Source organism: Xyrauchen texanus, chromosome 20 (assembly GCF_025860055.1).
Source record: "Xyrauchen texanus isolate HMW12.3.18 chromosome 20, RBS_HiC_50CHRs, whole genome shotgun sequence".
Taxonomy (NCBI): Eukaryota; Metazoa; Chordata; class Actinopteri; order Cypriniformes; family Catostomidae; genus Xyrauchen; species Xyrauchen texanus.
This window is the reverse complement of record NC_068295.1, coordinates 41,928,577-41,951,187: the sequence shown is the minus strand read 5'-3', so window position 1 is coordinate 41,951,187 and position 22,611 is coordinate 41,928,577. Positions and strand designations below refer to the sequence as shown.

At 38.2% G+C, this 22,611-nt stretch overlaps 1 protein-coding gene across 2 annotated transcripts in view; it reads left to right on the top strand.

The window, feature by feature from the left end:
* Positions 1–19,397, top strand: part of LOC127660468 (leucine-rich repeat-containing protein 1-like) — a 151,391-nt gene extending 131,994 nt beyond the window's left edge. For both annotated transcript variants that reach the window (XM_052150728.1, XM_052150727.1), the window contains exons 13-14: positions 12,195–12,337; positions 16,977–19,397. In XM_052150728.1, coding sequence (XP_052006688.1) covers positions 12,195–12,337; positions 16,977–17,135 — 302 coding nt within the window. In that variant the 3' untranslated portion in view covers positions 17,136–19,397. The remainder of the gene's footprint in view (positions 1–12,194; positions 12,338–16,976) is intronic.
* The last annotated feature ends 3,214 nt before the right edge of the window (positions 19,398–22,611 follow it).

The window sequence follows — 22,611 nt, the reverse complement described above, 5'->3', positions numbered from 1 at the left end:
ATAATCCCACAGATGGTAGCTTCGCACCAGTGGCTCCTCAGCCAAGCACACGCACCAAATGTCTGAACCTGCGGTTCCTCTCGTACTGAGCAGGATTACTATTGCAACAGCACATCATCAGTAGGGTAAAACTAACCTGTCTCACGATGGTCTAAACCCAGCTCACGTTCCATATTAGAGGGTGAACAATCCAACGCTTGGTGAATTCTGCTTCACAATGATAGGAAGAGCCGACATCGAAGGATCAAAAAGCGACGTCACTATGAACGCTTGGCCGCCACAAACCAGTTGTCCCTGTGGTAACTTTTATGACACCACCTGCTTAAAACCCAAAAAGCCAGAAGGATCGAGAGGCCCCGCTTTCACGGTCCGTATTCATACTGAAAATCAAGATCAAGCAAGCTTTTGCCCTTCTGCTCCAGGGAGGTTTCTGTCCTCCCTGAGCTCGCCTTAGGACACCTGCGTTACCATTTGACAGGTGTACCGCCCCAGTCAAACTCCACACCTGCCACTGTCCCCGGGGCAGGTCGCACCCGGGCCGCGAGGGGCGCCGGGCGCTTGACGCCAGAACCGAGAGCCCGCCCGGGGGCTCGCCTTCCTGCCTCACCGGGTAAGTGAGGAAACGATAAGAGTAGTGGTATTTCACCGGCGCTGCCCAGGGCGGACCCCAGGGCCTCCCACTTATTCTACACCCCTCATGTCTCTTCACAGTGCCAGACTAGAGTCAAGCGCAACAGGGTCTTCTTTCCCCGCTGTTTCCGCCAAGCCCGTTCCCTTGGCAATAAATTGAGACTTTTTCCAAGACTATGATTTACAAATATAAGTGCTTGATCGGTTAACACACACGGTTTGTGCCTGAGAGAATCAATGTAAACCACGTCTCAAACGAGTCCCAATCAGAGACAGTCTCCCTCCCACCCCATATCTCACAACACTTGCTTTCATAAATGTGTGCTGCATGAACATTTAAAAGGGGTTGACTTTGACTGAAAGCCCGTCCTGTCCTTCGGCAACTCGCAAGTTTTGCTTCAGCAGAGCGGCAGCTCCACTTATTCCACAGTGAGAGTGCTTCTGTATTTACTTATTTTGTATTTTTACATTATAATTCCCTCATACTTTGGGATCTACATCACCTGAAACTGTTTGTAAAGTTTAGAGTGCATCTGGACTGTGATCTGTGTAATTCTTCCTCTCATCAGTCAGTCATGAACTGCAGTGCTGCTCTCACGTCATCATTACAGTTTAATGTGATCTCATGTTATGTTAAATTAGATTAAACGACTATTAGATGACAATAAATTAGTCTACTGTTAGACGACAATAAAAAAAAAATGTCTACAAAACTTTTCATTGTCATCTAATCGTTTCATCCCTACATGACAACGACACTTGCGGCAGACTCTTGTCAAACAAGTATAGGTCTCTGCAGAATATTAATGGTTATTTTCAAATCTGTGGCTGTTTTCAAACCGGGATGGACGTTTCTAAACTTTCCAATGAAAGTAGGGAATCTCAATGTAGTAATCAGTGGCCGCTTTCAAACCAGTCTGGGCGTTTCTAAACTATCCCATGAAAGTAGGGAAACGCCCACTGATTGGGAAAAGCCCATTTTTGTTCTCAAAGGTTAAAGGCCACCTTCTTCTCATTAATAATATCGAGAACGGAGTCTGGATGACGTCACAGGGCTGAGAGGTTGCACAGGTGTCAAGCTCCAGCATCTTTTGACTTTATTTAAAATTTTAACTTGACCAACAGTTATTTTCACTTCAAGTCCATGTCTAGCAAGGAGGATGTTGCCATTTCGGCCGACAAAGGCCCTGAAGTTCAAAGAAATCTGTAAAGTAGACATGCCGACACGATATGCAGGACTCGCAACAGCTGATGCACGAGGTGACAGAGTGTGTCTGCAAAGTCTTGGATGAAAAGTTAACCAATTTCACGGATGACCTGGACGTTATTACATCCCGGGTGAAGGACAACACCAAACGTCTGAATGAAGCTGAACTCCGAGTGTCGGACATTGAAGACAGCATAGTTTCAACAGAAGGCAAGATGAAAGACACTGAAACGAAAGTACAGATGCTGTCTGAAAAGTTAATAGGTCGAGGCAGGACAACAAGGGTTGTAGGGATAAAGGAGGGAATGGAAGGCCATCAGCCCATTGTCTTTTTCGAGGACAGTGCTCATCAAACTTCATAACAATGTATGTGGTTGGTATGAAGGTTAAGTGCCACCTGATTGTTGATGGACAGAGAGAGAGTGTATATCCAGCAAGACTTCTCGATTGTCAAAGAAAAACAACGGAGCTTTAATAAATCATGCAAACAGCTGATTCAGCATGACATTCGCTTCACCATGCGCATCCCTGCAGTACTGTGTTTTAAGCATGAGGGCTAGAAACATTAATTTCACTGTGCAGAGGAGGCCCAGGCCTTCCTAAGTGGATTGCCCTGAACATGGGACACTACAGCTCTACATACAGCACTGAAGAGTGCTTGAGGCCTAGATTACCTGTGTGTTAGGTCTAAATCATGTGACTACTCATCCTGGTGAGATATATTAATTTCTTATTTGTCTACATATTATAACTGGTGTTACAGTTGACATATGAAAGTTAAATTAGGCTTCAATACCAAATTTGGTAAAGACTGTTTATATAGGACTATAGTGGACAGAGTGCAGACCAATTATGTTTGGAGTGTCTGTTCTATTCCTTTTCATTTAACAATCTCTCTACCTCCCTCATCTTCAACTCAATGGAAAAACAATTAAAAGATGATGGCTAATTTTCTAATTCCAGTATGTGTTTTAGCCTGTTGTTCATCTTTTTTGGCACCATTGTCATTGACTCATAGAACATTTGGTTTTGAGGTATAGATGCCGGTTGGCAGTTTGGTTCATTGTATTCTGTTTGAGGTTGTGGTTTAATATACAGAACCTCAATACTTTGTTATTTTTGGTCCGGGAGGTCTTTTACAATCTGCAGAGTGATTTATTGTTTATTTATTTATTTAAAAAAAAATTCAGATACTTACTCAACAATTGTTGACATGCAGAATATCCGTGCGCTCTCGGTTGCCTGTCATGCCCTCTTCAGATTTACATTTTATACCTCATTATCTCACTCCAACTCACTCCTACAAAATTGTTTCCTTGAATGTTAAGGGGGTGAATCATGTAGTCAAGAGACAGAAAATAATTTCCTATCTTAAAAAAAGAGCAGGCTCAGATTGCTTTAATGTAGGAGACCCATCTGACTGATGTCAGCTCGAATCACATCATCAAGTTCGCCGATGACATGACCGTGGTGGGTCTCATCAGCAAGAAGGACGAGTCGGCATACAGAGAGGAGGTGCTAACGGACTGGTGTAGAGCTAACAACCTGTCTCTGAATGTGGACAAAACAAAAGAGATGGTTGTTGACTTTAGGAGAGCACAGAGTGACTGCTCTCCGCGGAACATCGACGGCTCATCTGTGGAGATTGTCAAGAGCACCTTGGTGTTTACCTGTTGGAGAAACTCACCTGGTCCCTCAACACCAGCTCTATCACCAAGAAAGCCCAGCAGCATCTCTACTTTCTTCGAAGGCTGAGGAAAGCACATCTCTCACCTCCCATCCTCATTACGTTCTATAGAGGGACTATTGAGAGCATCCTGAGCAGCTGCATCACTGCCTGGTTTGGGACTTGCACCATTTCGGAATGCAAAGCCCTGCAGAGGATAGTGAGGACAGCTGAGAAGATCATCGGGGTCTCTCTTCCCTCCATCAAATACATTTACAAAAAACACTGCATCCGCAAAGCAACCATTATTGTGGATGACCCCACACACCCCTCACACAAACTCTTCACCCTCCTGCCCTCACGGCCAGACTGTGTAACAGCTTCTTCCCCCAAGCCATCAGACTCCTCAATATTTAGAGACTGGACTCTCTCACACACACGCACACACACACGCACACACACACACACACACACACACACACACACACACACACACACACACACACACACACACACACACGTGTGTCCTAAGTTGCACTTTAATTATTGTCACTTTATACCTGGCTGCTACCTCAGTAACTGCATAGAACACTATCTCATAGAATGTTATGTTTACATTTGGCATTTTTACAAACTGTCATCTTTTGCACTACTGTGTACTGGTCGGCACTGCACTGCACTGTTTGCACGTGCACTTTATATAGGTATGTTATTTAGTCTGTGTAGTCTCATGTGGTTCTATGTTGATTTATGTAGCACCATGGTCCTGGAGGAACGTTGTCTCGTTTCGCTGTGTACTGTACTAACTGTATATGGTTGAAACGACAGTAAAAACCAATTGACTTGATGTGGAGTACATGAAGTTAAGGTGGGGATAGTTAGGCAAGGTCTTCTGCTCTAGCTTTAACTCACATAGCAGGGGTGTGACTATTTTTGTACATAAGAAGTTACATTTTAGGCTTGAGGAGATGATAAAAGATAAAGGAGGTCACTGTCCTCATATCTGGCCAGATGTTTGGAGAAAGAGTGCTCATTGGTTGTGTTTAAACAAACACACGTGAACCTGTTTTCTATTTGGAATGAATTGCTGACATATCATCATTTACTACTAATCATTTAATTATTGGGGGAGACTTAAATTGTATAATTGACTCAAGCAAGGACCTTAATCCACCAAAAACTACTGCTGCAACAGGCAAGACTGCCTCTGAGTCTTATAAATGTGGACACTAAGATATGTGTAAACTGTTAGCAAAGAGACTGGGATAGTACCTGCCTCAGCTTATAATTTCAGATCAGACAGGCTTTATTCAACATAGATTGTCATACTCTGATGTCAGAAGACTGCTTAATGTAGTACTGTTTGCCCAAATATCCAAAACACGGGTCCTTGCCATTTTGTTACATGCTGAAAAGGCATTTGACCGTGTTGAGTGGGGATACATGCTTGAAGTTTTGGACAAATTTAAATTTGGAGATGAATTTTGCAATGGCTAAAGACTGTATACTGATGCTTGTTTCATAACTAATGGCCTCTGTTCTTCACCTCTTTCATTGGGACGAGGTACGAGACAAGGGTGTCCTCTTTCCCATCTCCTTTTTGCGTTGAAACCCTTGCGGTGACAATCAGAACCCACACTGATATGTCAGTCAGTTCATAAGATCGCACTATATGCTTATGTAGTTCTTTTATTTCTTTAAAGTTCTGACGTTTCAGTCCCAGCAGTTATAACTATTAAATAATTTAGCACAATATCAGGGTATAAAGTATATTATAATAATTGGATTGCAATTCCACTCGGAGACACTGACCGTATTGGCTCTCTTTCAAAAAATTTTATACATGGGCCTTCACAGGTCTTAAATATCTTGGAATTCAGATTTCACCAGATATATCAGAGATGGGAAAACGTCATTTAATTCCACTTATTAAGAGTATCAAAGATGATTTAGTGCAGTGGCATAACCTTCCCATCTCATGGATGGGTAGCATTAATCTCATTAAAATTGATATCTTCCCCAGAGTATTATATCCCATGCAGATGATGCCTCTGTGGATTCCCAAAAAGCAGATTTCAGATTTAGAAAAAACAATTTCAAAATGTATCTGGCAGGGCAAAAAAACAAGAGTGAAGATGAAGATCCTGCAGTTGCCAGTAGAAATGGGTGGATAAGCGCTACCAAATGTATTGTTCTATAACTGGGCCTGCAATACTCGCACAATCTGGACATGGGTGCATTCCCATTTAGAATTGCAGCCCTTTGGTGGATAAGTGGGTGGTACTTCCATATTCTTTAAGTTTGCTCACAAGCAGTAGTGGACTAAAATGTATAGATAAAAGATTTAAAAAAAAAAAAACACTATACTGTACAAAACTGTATTATACTGGAAATAAATTATGAAGTTGGCAGGGAGAAGGGGCTTACCATCAGCTCTAATACCATTAACTCCCAGGGGCTCAAAAATCTATATTTCATTCATGGCATGAAAAGGGGGCTAAAGTGTGAAAACATAAAATAAATAATACTGAGAACACCCATGATGTAGAGGTGCTGAAATTCAATGGAAGGCTAATCCTTGTACGTCATGACCTGTGACTTTGACCCGATGTTCATTTCAAACCCAAAGACGAAAATAGCCCGAAACATTCAACATTTTTTATAATTCCCTTTTACTCTTGAAATTAAAAATAACGAATGTTCCCTTGTGCGCAAGACATATATGCCTAAAATATGTTGTAGTGTTTCATGACACTTTAAAAGTTCACAGTGCTTTGGAAAAAGTAATTGAACCCTCCTTTGGCAGCAATAACCTCAATAAAGTGTTTCCAGTAGCTGTGGATTAGACCTGCACAACGTTCAGAAGGAATTTTGGATGATCCTTTCTTACAGAATTGCTCAGCTTGGCCATATTCAAAGGTTGTTTGGTGTGAACGTCTCTCTCCATTCATTCCACAGCATCTCTTTTGGGTTAACATCTGTGCTCTGACTGGGTCACTCCAAATGGTGGATTTTTTTATTTATTTTTTTAAAGCCATTCTGCAGTGGATTTACATCCAATGCAAACACTGTAGCGGTCATTGTTCTGCTGCATCAGTTAACTTCTACTAAGCTTCAGCTGGTGCACAGCCACTCTGACCTGATCCTGTAGGATATCTTAATACATTTTGGAATTAATTTTCCCTCGATGATAGCAAGCTGAAGCAGCTAAGCAGCCCGAAATCATGATGCTCCCTCAACCGTACTTCACCGTTGGGAGGATGTTTTCATGTTGGTATGCGGTGCCTTATTTACACCATATTTAGTGCTGCGTGTTCTTCCCTGACAATTCAACCTTCATTTCATCAGTCCACAAAACATTTTCCCAGTAGTGTTGTGGAGTGTGTAAGGTGGTTTTTGACAAACTTTATAAGTGCAGCAACATTTTTGTTGGATAGCAGCAGCTTCCTTTGTTGTGTCCTGCCATGGACACCATGACTGTTTAATGTTTTCCGTGTTGTAGACTCATGAACAGAGATGTTAACCAGTTCCAATGATTCCTTCAAGTCTTTAGCTGTCACTCTGGGGTTATTTTTTACCTCATTGAGCATTCTGCTGTGTGCCCTTTGAGGGATCTTGGCAGGACAGTCACTTACAGGGAGAGTAGCCACAGTACTAAATTGTCTCCATATATAGACAATTTGTCTAACTGTGGACAGATGAATATCTAAACTCTTCGAGATAACTTTGTAACCCTTTCAAACTTTATGCAAAGCAACCATTCTTGACCATATGACTTCTGAAGTCTTTTTTGTAATGCATGGTCAATGTAAGCAGATGCTTCTTATAAAAAGCACTCAAACAGTTTGAGGTTGCTCTTCACAAGTCAAAACCGACACCTCCAATCTTGTTTCATTAATTGAATGTAAGGTTTGTTAACTCTTGACTCAAATTATCTTTTGTTGTCATCATTAGCCTAGGGGTTCACTTACTTTTTCCACAGCACTGTGAATGTTTAATGGGATGTGTTCAATAAAGACATGAAAGTCTATAATTGTTTGTGTTATCTTGAACACATTGTGTTTGTCTATATTGTGACTGATGAAGATGAGATCACGTTTTATGAGCAATTAATGCAGAAAACTGTTAATTCTCATACTTTTTCCTGACACTGTATTTTGAATGTAACTTGTTCATCAAAACCAGCTATTAAGTTAAAATACTGAATAAGTCATATATTATTTACCGTATGTGGACCAATAATTTAAGCAGTTTAGATGCATAATGCATATCTGATGGAAGTTTTGATTTTTATGTCACATAAGTGTGTAAGGATGTGTATTCATCAACCTGTTACATTTATGCCAAAATCACACAGGCCTATTGAAACTTCAGTAAATACTGTATATTTCTTCACTATAAACCATAGATAGATAGATAGATAGATAGCTAGATCGATAGATCGGTTTTATCAACATTATTATAATACATAATAATTAAATGATTATTAAAACTGCAGTGCTGCTAATATCCACTATTAATAGCTGCTGCTCTGAACAACAAAATGGTTGCTGCAGTGTTACGTTGCGGTTATTTAATCTATATAAATATACTCTGGTGTTTGACACCCAATGCTCCCTCCCTAACCTCCCAAAATGTCTCATTCAGAAATTGCATATTGAGGTAAGCCATCATAAGACCTTATTTACTAATATTAATCTTAAACGTAAAATCGCATCAACCTGATTAATTCTAAAGGTCAGACCGATTGAGCAATTGCCCATAAAAAAAATCAGTTATGACTGTTTTTTTTGTGCTGGAAACCTTGAGGGGTAAAATAAAATGCCACATTGTCGATTAAGGCTCTTGAAATGCTTTCCAGTCCAACCAATGTTGTATTTTCTTTGGATGCCTAATACGCTTTACACTTGATAATAACAGGCATGAATAGACCGCTTTACACATTCGTCTGAAGTTTATCTGCAAGGAGATTCTGGCCATAATCGGATCTTTTTGAGTGTAATATTCTGATAACAAACTGTGTCACTCTCAGTGTCTGATCCTTATGGATTTATCATGGACTGGACACACCTGTGTGATTCCATCGGTCTGTGTGATGCATACATGTGGCATGTGCAGTGCGGGTTTCTATATCTTTAAGCTTCCCCTTACCTTCGTTTACACTCATGCTGCTTTGCAAACTGTCAGTTGATTTGATGGCTAAAGAGGCTTATCTGCACTCTGCCCGACTCTGCCTCAGCCCCCTCCTATATCCATATCTCATTCAAGTGCCATCAGATCTTTTATCTTGTTGGGTCTTTCACCTTTCATTTATTATGGAACAACTAGGGGTTAATGTGAAGAATACAGTAAACATTGCATTTTATATGCAACCTATTCCTTTCAAGGAGTTGGATGAGTCTCATGAAACCAGTCAAGAAAATATTTCCTGTTCTTATTTAACGCCAAATCAATACAAAAAATTATGAAATTACATTTTGCATAAAGAAAATGTAGTATATATTTATACAAGACCGTTACATTTTTTTTGCATTGTGGCATTATTTACATGACATGTTTTCTGTATTACAGTTCAGTAAAAGTGATGTTGTACAATTTTTTTTCTTCCCATTAAAACCTGTGAAAACAAAAGAGTAATATTATGATGGATTACTACTTAATTTATTATTATGATTTTGCTTTACAGTAATGAAAATTACTAAAATGTGCATATCTGTCATGAAACTCACACAATATAAAAATTATGGCCATAAAAATGGCTTTCTCTGAATGCAAAATATAATTGCTTAATTAGTTTCTTTTGATTTTAAAATAGGACCAGGAAATTGTCTTGACCGGTTTTGTAAGACTCATAGTATTTGTGTCCACAAAATTTGATAAAGTGCATTCAACACAAAAATCTGCTATTCAGTGTTCTGCAAGCTTGAATATAGATATAAAAATACAAAAACTATAACTTGTCTAATTATATTTTAACTTACTATATTAAAAAGTATTATTTCATCTGATTAAGTGTTTTTTTTTTTTTAAACAACCTTATGCAACATCACAACATTTATTTCCGTCCAGTTGCATTCATTTTTGGCCGAGATCCTCATGCTCCCTGAACCACTGTTTCACAATTTGAGCCTGATGAATCTTGGCATTGTTGTCCTGGAATATGCTTGTGCCATTAGGGAAGAAACATTCATATGGGATAACCTGGACATTGAGGTAGTCAACTGACTTCATTTTATTGCAGCATAATGTTGCTGAGTCTACACCTGACCAATTGAAGCAACCTCAGATCATAACACTGCCTCCAGAGGCTTGTACTGTGGGCACTATGCATGACGGGTGCGTCGCTTCCCTTCTTACCCTTACACGCCCATCGCTTTGGTAAATCTGGAGTCATCAGACCACATGATCTTTCCATTGCCCCACAGTCCAATCTTTATTCTCCGTAGCAAATTGATGTAGTTTTTTCAGATTAGCCTCACTAACAAGTGGATTTCTTGTGGCCACACATCTGTTTAGTCTCAGTCCTGTAAGTTCTTATTGCATTGTGCATGTGGAAATGCTCTTGCATTCACTATTAAACATAGCCGTGAGTTCAACTGTTGATTTTTTTTATGATGCCGAAATCGGAGCTTGATCCCGTGAGCAATTGACAGCAAAGCGGAACATTGACAGGAGCACTAGCGCATATTTGATGTTTCATCTGAACTTTACCACAACCGGGTGGAGAAAGAGAAGGGTTGGAGAGAAATTGTCAATTCTCTTGGACAGTCAAGTAAGCAAATAGGTAGATTTTCAGTAGGAGGTACTTTTTTATATTGTAGCCAATAAAATATATGATGCCTTCAGGCAAATAAAAACATACACATCATATTCTGAAATGCATAACATATGATCATGCATTTGTTTTCGTATCTCGTATCACTTCTTGCGTGTACTCTATTGTGAAATGTAATTTGGAGTCCTGGGATTCGTCAATAGTGAAATGTCTTGTAATGTGTTCACACCTGTCGCCGATTACTCGTGTAATTTGAAAACGCTACGACTTCCATGACAAGACAGACAGTTGTGTAATATGAACGCTACCACAATCTGACGTCTTTGAAAGTTGTGTAGTGTGTAGGAGTTTTAGATGTTTTCTTTAACGACGGCCGTGTACGTGAACACCGTTTACCAGGGGAAGTGATGGCACCATGATGCACTGTGGGAAGATGGCAAGCATGTGAAGGGACTGTGATGCTCTGGGTAATGTTCTGCTGGGAAACCCTGTATCCAGCCATTCATGTTGATGTCACTTTGACACGTGCCACCTGCCTAAACATAGTTGCAGACCAGGTACACCCCTTCATAGCAATGGTATTCCCTGATGCAGTGGCCTCTTTCAGCTGTATAATGTGCACTGTCACACTGCACACATTGTTGGGGAATGGTTTGAGGAACATGACAAATTGTTCAAGGTGTTGCCCTGTACTCCGAATCCAATACTCTCAATCCAATTGAGCATCTTTGGGATGTGCTGGACCAACAAGTCTGATCCACTTCAGCTCCACCTCACAACTTACAGGACTTGAAGTATCTGCTGCAAATTCTTGGTGTCATATACCACAGGAAACATTCAGGGGTCTTGTAGAGTCCATGCCTCAGTGGGTCAGCACTGTTTTGGCAGCACGCAGGGGACCAGCAGCATATTAGGCAGGTGGCCATAATGTTTTGGCTCATTAGTGTATATATAATCATAGATAAAGTTTTAAGTATGTATAAAAACATGAATAAAATCTGTCTGAATTTTTATTCCAATTAGTCACACCACTTATTTACCTCAAAAGTTTGCAAGTTCTTTAATAAATTGTCAAACATTCACCAACATCTAAAACCGTATGTATTTAATTTTTGTACTTTTCATAGTCATATTATTGACTAACGACAGGAAGTCTTAAACTTGATAAGTGAGAGCTGTAGCCATTTTGGTTTAAAATATGAGAATACCCAAACATATATATATATATATATATATATATATATATATATATATATATCCATTTGGCTTGAGATTGCACTATGTATTTTCTGAACACTTAAAAACATTATTTTACTGATAACATGTTTACTCTCTCAAAGAAAAATAACACACAAATTACTTTTCCAAAACAGAAAAATCTTCTTTGTTTTACTCGTTCATGATGTTCATGGTGACATCACTTTAATCACAGAGTTGATATGTGAGGAAGACATGTGGAGGTTAATTCGGACAGTGTGGGTGGGGGGAAGGGGCAGAATGTTTTGCAATAAGCCTGTGACTAAGACTGGATTTGAAGCTGTGATTTCATTGCCTTCTTTTACTACAGTTACAGACTCCCACAGTCATGGAAATCCTAGAAATATCAGGGAAATTTTAAAAAGTCATGGAAAAATCATGCAATTTCTATAGTGAATTTGAATATTTCTTGTTATTTTCAGCTTTAAATGATTTTGGCTAGATATTGCTCATGAGTGCAATCTGTAGAATAGTCTTTTGAATAAAAAAAGGTCCAAATCCTCATCTAGTTATCACAAAAGTACAGAAAAGTTATGCAAATTCATTCTTCCATAGATGTTGGACCCCTGCAACGTGCTTTTCTGAAAATGAGTTTTATAAAAATAATTAACATTTATTTATGAGCCTTAATGAAACTTCTATGTGATTTTGATGTGTAGGTTCAGATAATCTGGCCCGCTGTGGAGCTCTGGAGAGTTTAGTGGAGAGTGGCGCACTGGACGACACATGGGACAATCAAGCCACAAACAGAATGAGCACCATCCGTTTCATGGAGGATGACGATGATGAAGATGATGAAGAGGTGAGGAAGAACCATCTGCTCAATATATTGTTTGGCATGGCATGATTATTTGAAGTGTAGCAATCATTTGACAAAGTACAGTACTGTGCAAAAGTTTTAGGCAGTTGTGAAAAATGTTGAATTGTAAGGATTTTTTCAAAAATAAATTATTGAATAATTTGTATGTATCAGTTAACTTCATTCAAAGTGCAGTAAACAATCATTGTGTGACCACCCTATGCCTTTAAAACAGCGTCAATTCTCCTAGGTACACTTGCACACCATTTTCCAAGTTCGTTCATTTTTACAGTTTTATGTATTTAATATTCATGATATAATCACGTGATTTGGCTGACGATATAATATGAAGCAATATCATGTATATCGTAATGATTTGAATGTGCTTTTTATTTGGCCATTAAGTTTCATATAAAGCACATAAGTAGACTGATTTCACTATCCTTCTGGGCAGCACAATTAATCCAAACAACACCAAAATGTCAATATGGTAATATGTGATTATACAATTGCAATGGGCTGTGATGAATGACAGATACGCATGGACTGCGTGCACTTCAGAATGGTGACGCACAGACATGCTTTGTGAAAGAAATAAAGTACTGAATGTTTATGAATTCATGCAATTCCAAACTTTAGTAACCGTTATAATTATTGTACAAATCTAAAAATGCGGCACAGTACAAAGGAGTGGATAACAGTGTTTCACCAGATGCGGTACATTGTAAACTACACACTGCACTTTCGTTGTCAAATAAAAGCGCCATTTGAAGTGTCAAAATAAAAGCTCTAAGAGGAGGTGAAGTAATAAGAAATACATATATTTTAAATAAAATAAATCTAATCCTAAACTTGACTGGGTCCCACAGTTATATTTATTATCATACACTATTTAACTGGATTTTGAAGTTGAGTCGTTTTTGTAAACCTGGTTCATTTACAATTAAATTTTTTTTTTTTTTTTTTGTAAAAAGATATGAAGATAAATTGTGTTTTTTTTGTTAAGCTACTATGTATCATTGTATAAAAAGTATAAATACAAAATTTTATATCAATGACAATAATTATATCTCATTATCCCTTGTGTTCATTTAGTGCAAAACTTGCCTTTTATTTTTAAATAAATTTTTATTTAATGCCTTTAAAATATTGAATCTAATTGGTTACAATGGCGGTTTGCATGAATTTATAGTTCCTTTGATTTAAAAAATAAATAAATACATTATTTCAGAGCAAATACATAATTATTGAGATATATTATTGAATATCATCAATAGGCTGAAAAATATTGAGATATAATTTTTGAAGCCATACCGCCCAGCCCTAATTTAGGTTGTCTCTTCATGTAATCCCAGACTGATTCTGTGATGTTGAGATCCAGGCTGTATGGGGGCCATACCATCTGTTGCAGGACTCCTTGTTCTACTTCTGTTCTATTCTATATGCAAAAGGAATGTTTGGAAATCTAAAATTTATATTTCCTAATGACACACTAAGCAGAAGATCTTAAGGCAAATGTTTTTGTGAAACATCTCTTGTGCCTAAAACGTTTGCACAGTACTGTATATTTAAAGTGTTTGACCTAAAGCCTCTTTAATGACCCAATAAAATCTAAATTGGTCTTCTAAAGCTTAAGTTCATGTCTATTAAGCTTTAGAGCGAACATCTGTTTGCTGCTATACTCCTAAAATCTGTCAAAATTATCTTTGAGCATGTACTTTTTTATAACTTTTAATGCACTTAAAAATAACAGTCTCTTCTGGGTAAATGAACCAAAACATTTAGGCTCATCTTGTTTGCTGTGGTGAAATTTTTCTTCAATTAGATGCTCCCTAGAATGAGAATAAGCCTATCGCCTGCTAGCATTAGCAAGTAGCAAATCATGGGTTGAATACTGAACAGTATATAATGTATTCTTTTCACTGTTCTTTTTTTAAACAGCATGTGTAACAATATGCATAATGTAACATTAAACAATTTAAACAGTATTTACTACATTGTTGACATACCTCATCATATTATATATTTAATTCCACACAATGTCCAGTTATCGTCTCACTAAATTCTCTGTTTGGTGGAGCATTTCTTTTCAGGATCATGTGTAGTGTAGTACTTCACCAGAAATTCCGCTATTTAACATGTTTAGTAAAAAATTAAGTTGAAACAACGTGGACTGATGGCTTCAACAGGAGCAAACACTGTCAATTAACAATCTTTAAAGGTTTATACGTTTTCTTTAGAGCTGTCAAAGTTAACGCGTTAACACATGCTATTAAAGGGTTTGTTTAGCCAAAAATTTAAATTATTCCATCATTTACTCACCCTCAAGCCATCCTAGTTGTTTATGAAGTTCTTCTTACAGGCAAACACAAAGTTATATAAAAAAATATATTGGCTCTTCCAAGCTTTAGAATGGGAATGAATGGTACCTTAGATTTTGATAGGGATGCATTTTTATAAGAAAAATATCCATATGTATAACTATATAAACTACCGCTTCGCTTCAGAAGGCCTTTATTAACCCCCTGGAGCAGTATGGATTACTTCTATGATGAATGATGCACTTTTTTGGGCTTCAAAATCTAAGGTACCATTCACTCCCATTATAAAGCTTGGAAGAGCCAATATATTTTTTAATATAAATCCGATTGTGTTTGGCTGTAAGAAGAAAGTCATAAACGACTACGATTTTTTTATTTATTTTTTTCCTAAGAAGGAATGAAGTGCATTTTGTCCAGAAATAAAGTATACATAGAGTAAAATGTAATCACTTTCAAAATCTGCGATTAATCACGATTAACTATGAAAAATTATGGGATTAATGGTGCTTACATTTTTTTTATCAACTGACAGTATTAGTTATCTTTCAAATTAAATTTAGCTATGCCAAAAATGAATGGGAGTTTTACTTCTGGAACCTGTCGGTTGCTGTCTATTCCATGGATACAGAAATTGTTTATACTGTGCACAGTATGTACTGCTAAAATGGCAAGAGTATAGTAGTTTGTAATTCTGAACATACTGTAGCCATGATTTTGCCAAGCTGCGACATAAGTGAAATGCTACTAAAGGCTGCTTTCACACTAGCACTTTTGGTGCGCACCCAGTTTCAAATGACGTCAGAATTCGGTTTGTTCGGATGATGAGAACGTTGTTCTCCAAACTCGAGTGTGCACTCGTGAACCGCACCTGAGTCCACTTGAAAAGTTGTTCTGGGGTTCAGTTCCTGTAAACTCCAGTACGGTTTGCTGTTGATAGGAATGCAATAGTACCAAATCGTGGAAGTGAACCGACATTGATGACGTATAATTTGCACCTTTGCAGGCTCTGGATCGCAATTATTATAGTATAATGCATTTCACATACCTGCTTGTCTCCAAATACATAGCCTTTAGAGTGCAGCTCAAATTCTTCACCTCTTTTGCAATGCATCTGCAGACTCACGGCAGACAAACAGTAACATTCATCACATCATTGTACATTCAGTACATCTGTGGCGGACAAATACAACTGTCAATCTGTGCATGGAAAGTTTTGTTGGTAAATCCGAAGAAACAAATAATTCAATAACACAGCAAAGCTGATGTCTTGAGTTGTTACCTAGTTCCAGTGGTAAACAGTTGCTGCTTGAACTCACATTGATGACTCAATCGGACCGTGGTTCAAACCTTCATGATATGGTGTGAAAAGAGACAAATGGGGGCAGGGAGCGGGGGGAGAAAACACACTTTGGTTCTGTCCAAGCAATCGAACCAAGTGTGAAAGCACCCTAAGGATAACATGTTGTCAGTACATGTGTTCCCTGGACCTTGTTGTTGTTAGCACCATACTCTACCAGTTGAGCCATGGGAACACCAGGAACACACTATTAGGAAAAGCCCTTTAGTTTGCCCTGTCCTACTTCCTTTTGCAATAGAGTGCAATAGTCTGGTTCCGGAAGTAAAAATCCCCATAGACTAATTGATTTTCAATGATAAATTATAAACCTTTAAAGACAGACCTACCATGATCTATTTCAACTTCATTGTTTAAAAATTGTTTGATAGTGGAATTCAAAGAACTACATTACCCATGATACAGCAGAGAAAGATCCACCAATCAAAGAACTGCGGCCAAAAAAACAGCAAATCGTGCCTTGGTACGACCACCCAATCCCATGATGCACTCTGAATGACGTTATCGAGTCGCTGTCTCTTCACACTTAAAATACTCAACTATTTGTATGTATCAGAATATTTTGCAACAAACGTAAAATATGTTGTTTCTATACTTCTAATAAACAACCTAAAATCAATTGTTTTATTTTCTGTATTCCCATCGTTTTTTATTCAATGACATAATTCGCAATGCTTCATGGGATTGTAGTCTGTGCCCTTATGAAAGAGGGTAAGTACACAGCCTTGTACCCTTTTCTTTATGTCCGATTTTCAAATACTGTTTTGCCTCGAAGCAAAATTTGTGATGTTCTGAAAATACTTCCGGATCCCAGACGGCTGAAAAAGTGGACGGCACTGTTGTGCTTTATAGGAAAGACAGTCGTGCTTTCAAACCATTTCATGGGGTCTGTAAATGTTTTGAAGGGTGACATACAGAGAAATCTAAAATCGTATAGCCTCTCCCATCTTTCTTTTTTCTTTTGCAGAGGACGCTATTGCGACGGGCCACGCCCCATCCCGGTGAGCTGAAGAACATGAAGAAGGTGGCCGAGAACATCCGTAAGGACATGAATGCTGCCAAAGCCCTGGACTCCAACAAAAACGAGGTCAATAATGCTGTGGACCGAGTGACCACGTCTGTGTGAACACTTTAACTCTGAGATGTCTCTTACCCAATGTGTCTCACCCTTGAAGCCCCTCCTGCAGAGCCATTCCTCACCGCCCCTGTTCTCTCCCAGGGTGAAGCTCCCCTTTTGCTCCCCCAGGACCACCAAAGCCCTTTGTCCAGCCCTGCTTGTCCATCTACTCCTGCCCCGTGTCAGGGACAAACCCCACAACCAGGTGCCTTCTTTTTTAATGAACTTGCAAAGGAGTGAACCTTTTTACCCTTAAAACTATTCAAATCCAGTGCTTTTTTCTTGACACACAAAACAGGTAGTTGCACTACAAGTCTTAGCAAATAAAATTTATATATATATTTGCTCTTTTTTAATTTTGAAACACTGGGTGCATTTCTTTCTTTTTCTATGGTGATGCATGGAGCGCAGGCATTTTGGGCCTGTAAAAGAATGATTGTGTAATTGCTTGTGAATATTGATACTTTTATACTTACGGCAGCTCAAGTTTTGTACATTTACAAAAAACGACAAAACATGTATTGCCAGTTTTTTAATCAATGAACATTCTTATTCAAACAAAGTGGCGTTTTTTATTGTCATACACAGTTAAAAGAATCGTTCTCCCAAAAATGAAAATTCGGTTACTATTTACTCAGCCTCATTATGCTACAAACCCGTATGACTTCCTTTCTTCAGCCATTCTTTCCATATAGTGACATTGAATTGGGACTGTCGAGCTCCAAAATGACCAATAACATAATTTAATTCTCCCATTTCTCTTGGCCAAATATTATTGATGTCATATCTGATTTGAGAACTGTGGCAAAGAGGAAGATTTTCAGTGAATAATTACTTTAGTTCCTAACGCAATGGTATTGCATGGCTTTAGAAGACTTGGATTGTAGCACTGGATGGAACACTTTCAATTGCTATTAACTCAACCAAAAGATAAATATAAATGATGATGAAACCCAAAATATTAAATGGCATGGATTAATATTTACAAAGTAAATCATTATTTTGTAGAGGGGGGTCAAAAAAAATATATAGACAATTTTGCTTCAACAAATATACCTTAGAAAGGTGGAAGTGTCATGATTTTATTTTCACACAGAACTAGGAGCTATTACTAAAAATGGCTCACTTCAGCACCCCTTGTTGTATTTTGTTGTGTATTATGAGTCTAAAAATGGGGAAAACACTTACAGTATTTTGTATTGTTTTTCCAGTGGTTGAATGCCTGTAACTCTGGAAATATAGAAGATTTTTGGTTTAGCCACTCCCAACTGTGCAAAAACAACACAAAAAGTGTTTTTCCAATTTCTGAACTCATACTATTGGGATGTAATGAAACAAAGGGTGCTGAAGTCAACTGATTTTAGTAGTGGATCTACCTATCTCTGTACAAATAAAATAATGATGCTGCCTCCTTTCTAAGGGTATTTTTTACCTGTAATTTTGCTACAAAATCACAGGCAAAAAATACATAATTAAAAACCATTTCGACCCCCCTCTACAAAATAATAGATTACCTAGTTAATATTAATCGATGAAATTCACAAAAAGTGTTAACAAAATCAGAAATTTCAGGCAGGGAAGTTTCTGAAATTTGGTTTATTTGACTCCGACTACCCCATTTGTAAATAAAGACTTTCATTTTTGAGTGAACTATTTCTTTAATACTTACATGAACATGAGGGTGCAGCGTTTGATTTCATAATTTTTTCTTGAGGTTTTTAATAATAATGTGTAAACAAGTTTTGTACTAAAAGTAATTAAGGGCTAATGCGGTTCAGTATCGTGACCTGAAACACTCCTACATTTGGATTGAATGGGGCTAAAGCTGTCCTAATGACATGCACTGTGCTTTACTACTTTACAACAGATAATTACTTTATCAACTTTAGCTGCAGTTTTTAAAATGTGCTTCCAGCTTTGTAAAATTGGTACAATGCAGCTCTTTTGTAATAAAAATAGGGGTAGTTATTATATCTATAGCTTTGGTTTAGGTGAGTAGTTTGAACTCACTTTACAACAATGCTTAGACTTTATCAGAGTTGGCTTTCTTTCTTTTTTTTTTGGATATGGTACACTACAGACTTCATTTGACATTGTATGTTTTTATTGTATTCCAAGAAAGACAGACTTTTTTTTTTTTATGTTTATTTTGATCTTTTAATTATTTCTTGTCAAAGATGAAGCTGCACAGAAAACAATCTTTAAGCAAGCGCTGTTTCTGGGCCAGTATTTTTATGACTTTAACCACTGAAATAATAAAATGACTTCATGAAAGCAAAGATTACGAATCATTATTTATATGTAGTATTGATTGGAGCTCATATAAAGATCCTACAGTTGTCTTGCCTGTGCTTTTACTCTTTGCCTATGAATGATAAAACTTGTGTTTTAAAGGTTTAACTACACGTGTCTCGACTTGCACTGATAACATGTCTATTTCAAATAAACTTGGTGCTTCTGCTGACATTTGGAAGCCAAAAACACATTTGAAAACCAAACAAAACCCCTCATCATCATTCATGTGCTGTGACCCATGCAGTGCGTTCATACAAATTATTTCTTATCTCAAGCTTCGCCCAGTATTTTCCCACCTTTTGCATGTTTTTCCCTCTCTAATACCTCATTGTCTCCTCTGCTAGCGTGTGTTGCGCATGTTGCTTATTTTTCTGTGCTCTTTCAAGATGTTAGAACAATATATAATGGATTTTGCCTTTTTTGTTTTTTGCTAAACATTTTTGTATGGTCACTGTTTTTTATTAATACATTTACTATCAAATACAGCTGCAAATTATAATTATCAGGGTCCAAGCACATGAGAAGCGAAGATGTACAAAATAGCACATTTTCAACTGCTTTGATCACAGTTGCACATTTAGGATTTTCTCAAGTTATAGTGCTCCCTAGCATCGGAAAAGGAAGAAATTTGGCATATGACCTCTTCATGTTCTGTTGTCCATGTGTACTTTGTTTTTAAGTCTGAATATTGCGCTCACAAAATACAGGCCAATTAGTCATTATGGCTCACACCCAAAAACAGACTGGCTTGCCTTATATCTTCCAATTAACTTCACTAATAAAAAATATTTTAACAACTTTTTTGTCAGGAGCATCACTAAATGATACATAATACATTTCACGTAAATTAGACAACGGCCTAGGAAGAGTAAAAATTACACGGCGGGAACATTATGTACACACCAGAAACACAACAGCGATACCATGCCAATGATGAAGAAAGGACCTCTTACAAAAGAATCCCAAGATGGTACTTGTGACAAAAATGCAGTCATTTGTAAGTCTGAATTTGACCACAGAAGCTTGTCAGATCTTAACTATCACCTACAAGTCAAACACAATATATGGCACTGATAAGAGACTGCTGGGCAACATGTTGGAGTTCTCCCGTGGAGCATCTGTCAGCGATCTGATAAAATTTCATATAATTTTAACTTTGTACCTCTTGTGGGGGCCTGGGTAGCTCAGCGAGTAAAGATGCTGACTACCACCCCTGGAGTCATGTGTTTCAATCCAGGGCATGCTGAGTGACTCCATTCAGGTCTCCTAAGCAACCAAATTGGCCCGGTTGATAGGGAGAGTAGAGTCACATGGGGTAACCTCTTCGTGGTCGCTATAATGTGGTTTGCTCTCGGTGGGACGCGTGGTGAGTTGTGTGTGTGTGTGTGTGTGCCGCAGAGAATATCGTGAAGCCTCCACACACTCTATGTCTCCACGGTAATGCGCTCAACAAGCCATGTGATAAGCTACACGGATTGACATTCTCAGACACTGACGCAACTGAGATTCGTCTTCCGCCACCCGGATTGAGATGAGTCACTACTCCACCACTTAACTTAACTTAGAGCACATTGGGAATTAGGCCAAACTGGGGAGAAAAAGGGGAGAAAATGTTTTATAACTATGTACCTATTTCCGCTAAGCTTTAGAAGTACCAGCTAAAGATTACCAGACAATTCGGGTGAAGTATCATTATGTGGGCAGTGCCAGCACTAAAAGCAGAACAAGCTGTTGTATGGCATAATACCATACTTGTCTTAGTATTTCTGTTATGCATAGATATGACAGAAGCATTAAGAGTTGTATGGGTATTATGCCATTCCAGACGCGGCCACCATCTGCAGCACTTTTCATTTGGAGTTCACAGCGGCGCTTTATACTGTGGAAGGATTTGTTTGGAAAATGTTAATAAAGCATTATTGTTATATTTAATTTTGTTTTCTTCCCTAATAAGGAAATAATGCATTTTGTCAAGAAAAGAAGAGACTATAGAGTCAAAGTTCAGCACTTTGAAAATCTGCGATTAACCGTGAATAACTGTGAAAACTTAAGTGATTAATCACGATTAAAAAGTGTAATCAACTGACAGCACTCTTTTTAACACATAACCACAAATGGAAATTATCAGACTCCATAATCATGGGAAAAGGAAACGAAAATGCATGCCAAATTTCAACTTCCTCTATCAAATGGTTGCAGAGCTGATTATTTTTTCAATGTCGCATATAAGTTGAATCTGAAGTACTGACAAGTGCCATCCCCATCAAGCATTTTTGCATAGATACAAATATGTTCACCTTTCCCTTTGGCACTACTGATAGCTTGTTTCGTTACATGGGTACTGCTCCAATGGAAAACAGGAAGTAATTTCGTTCACTCCGAGACATGGGTTCTAGTGTTGTGGAAACCAGGAAGTAGTCAGGTTCACAAACAAAAGTGAGTGCGATTTTGAGGTTGTTTTTGCTCAAATTACTTTTAGGTTGAGGTTTGGATTGGGGGGTATATTTTGTCAAATACGAATGTTGACTGTAATTTACCACAACAAGTAACCTACAAGTTGCTTTTGCTGCCACTCTGTGAATATTTCACCTCAACAACACTTCCTGGGTTCCTGCCACAGTAGACCTTCTGTCAGTTCGGACCAGACGGGATAGCCTTTGTTGCCCTCGTGAATCGATGAGCCTTGGGAGCCCAACACCCTGTCGCCGGTTTGTGTTTTGTGCCTCCTCGGACCACTGCCGGTAGGTACTCACCACTGCTGACCGGGAGCACCCCACAAGCCTAGCCGTTTCAGAGATGCTCTTACCCATTAATCTAGCCATAACAATTTGGCCCTTGTCAAAGTTTCTCAGGTCTTCTGCCCATTGTTCCGCATTCAACGCGTTAACTGAGAACTGATTGCTTGTTTACCATCTGATCTACCCAGACTTTGAAATGTGGCCTTGTTAGGAGATGATCAATGTTATTTGCTTCACCTGTGAGAGGTCATAATGTTTTGGCTCATCGGTGTATTTATATTTTAGTATCAACTTGATACTGAAGCACTGGTTTTGCCATCAATACAAGATGATAAAATAATTAATTACTCAATGTTTGAGGCTTAAGCCCTTGAATTTTCTCAGCATATCAAATATGAAGCAAACTAGATTTGGAAACTAAATTTGGTTTTGTCAGAATTATTTTGTTGACA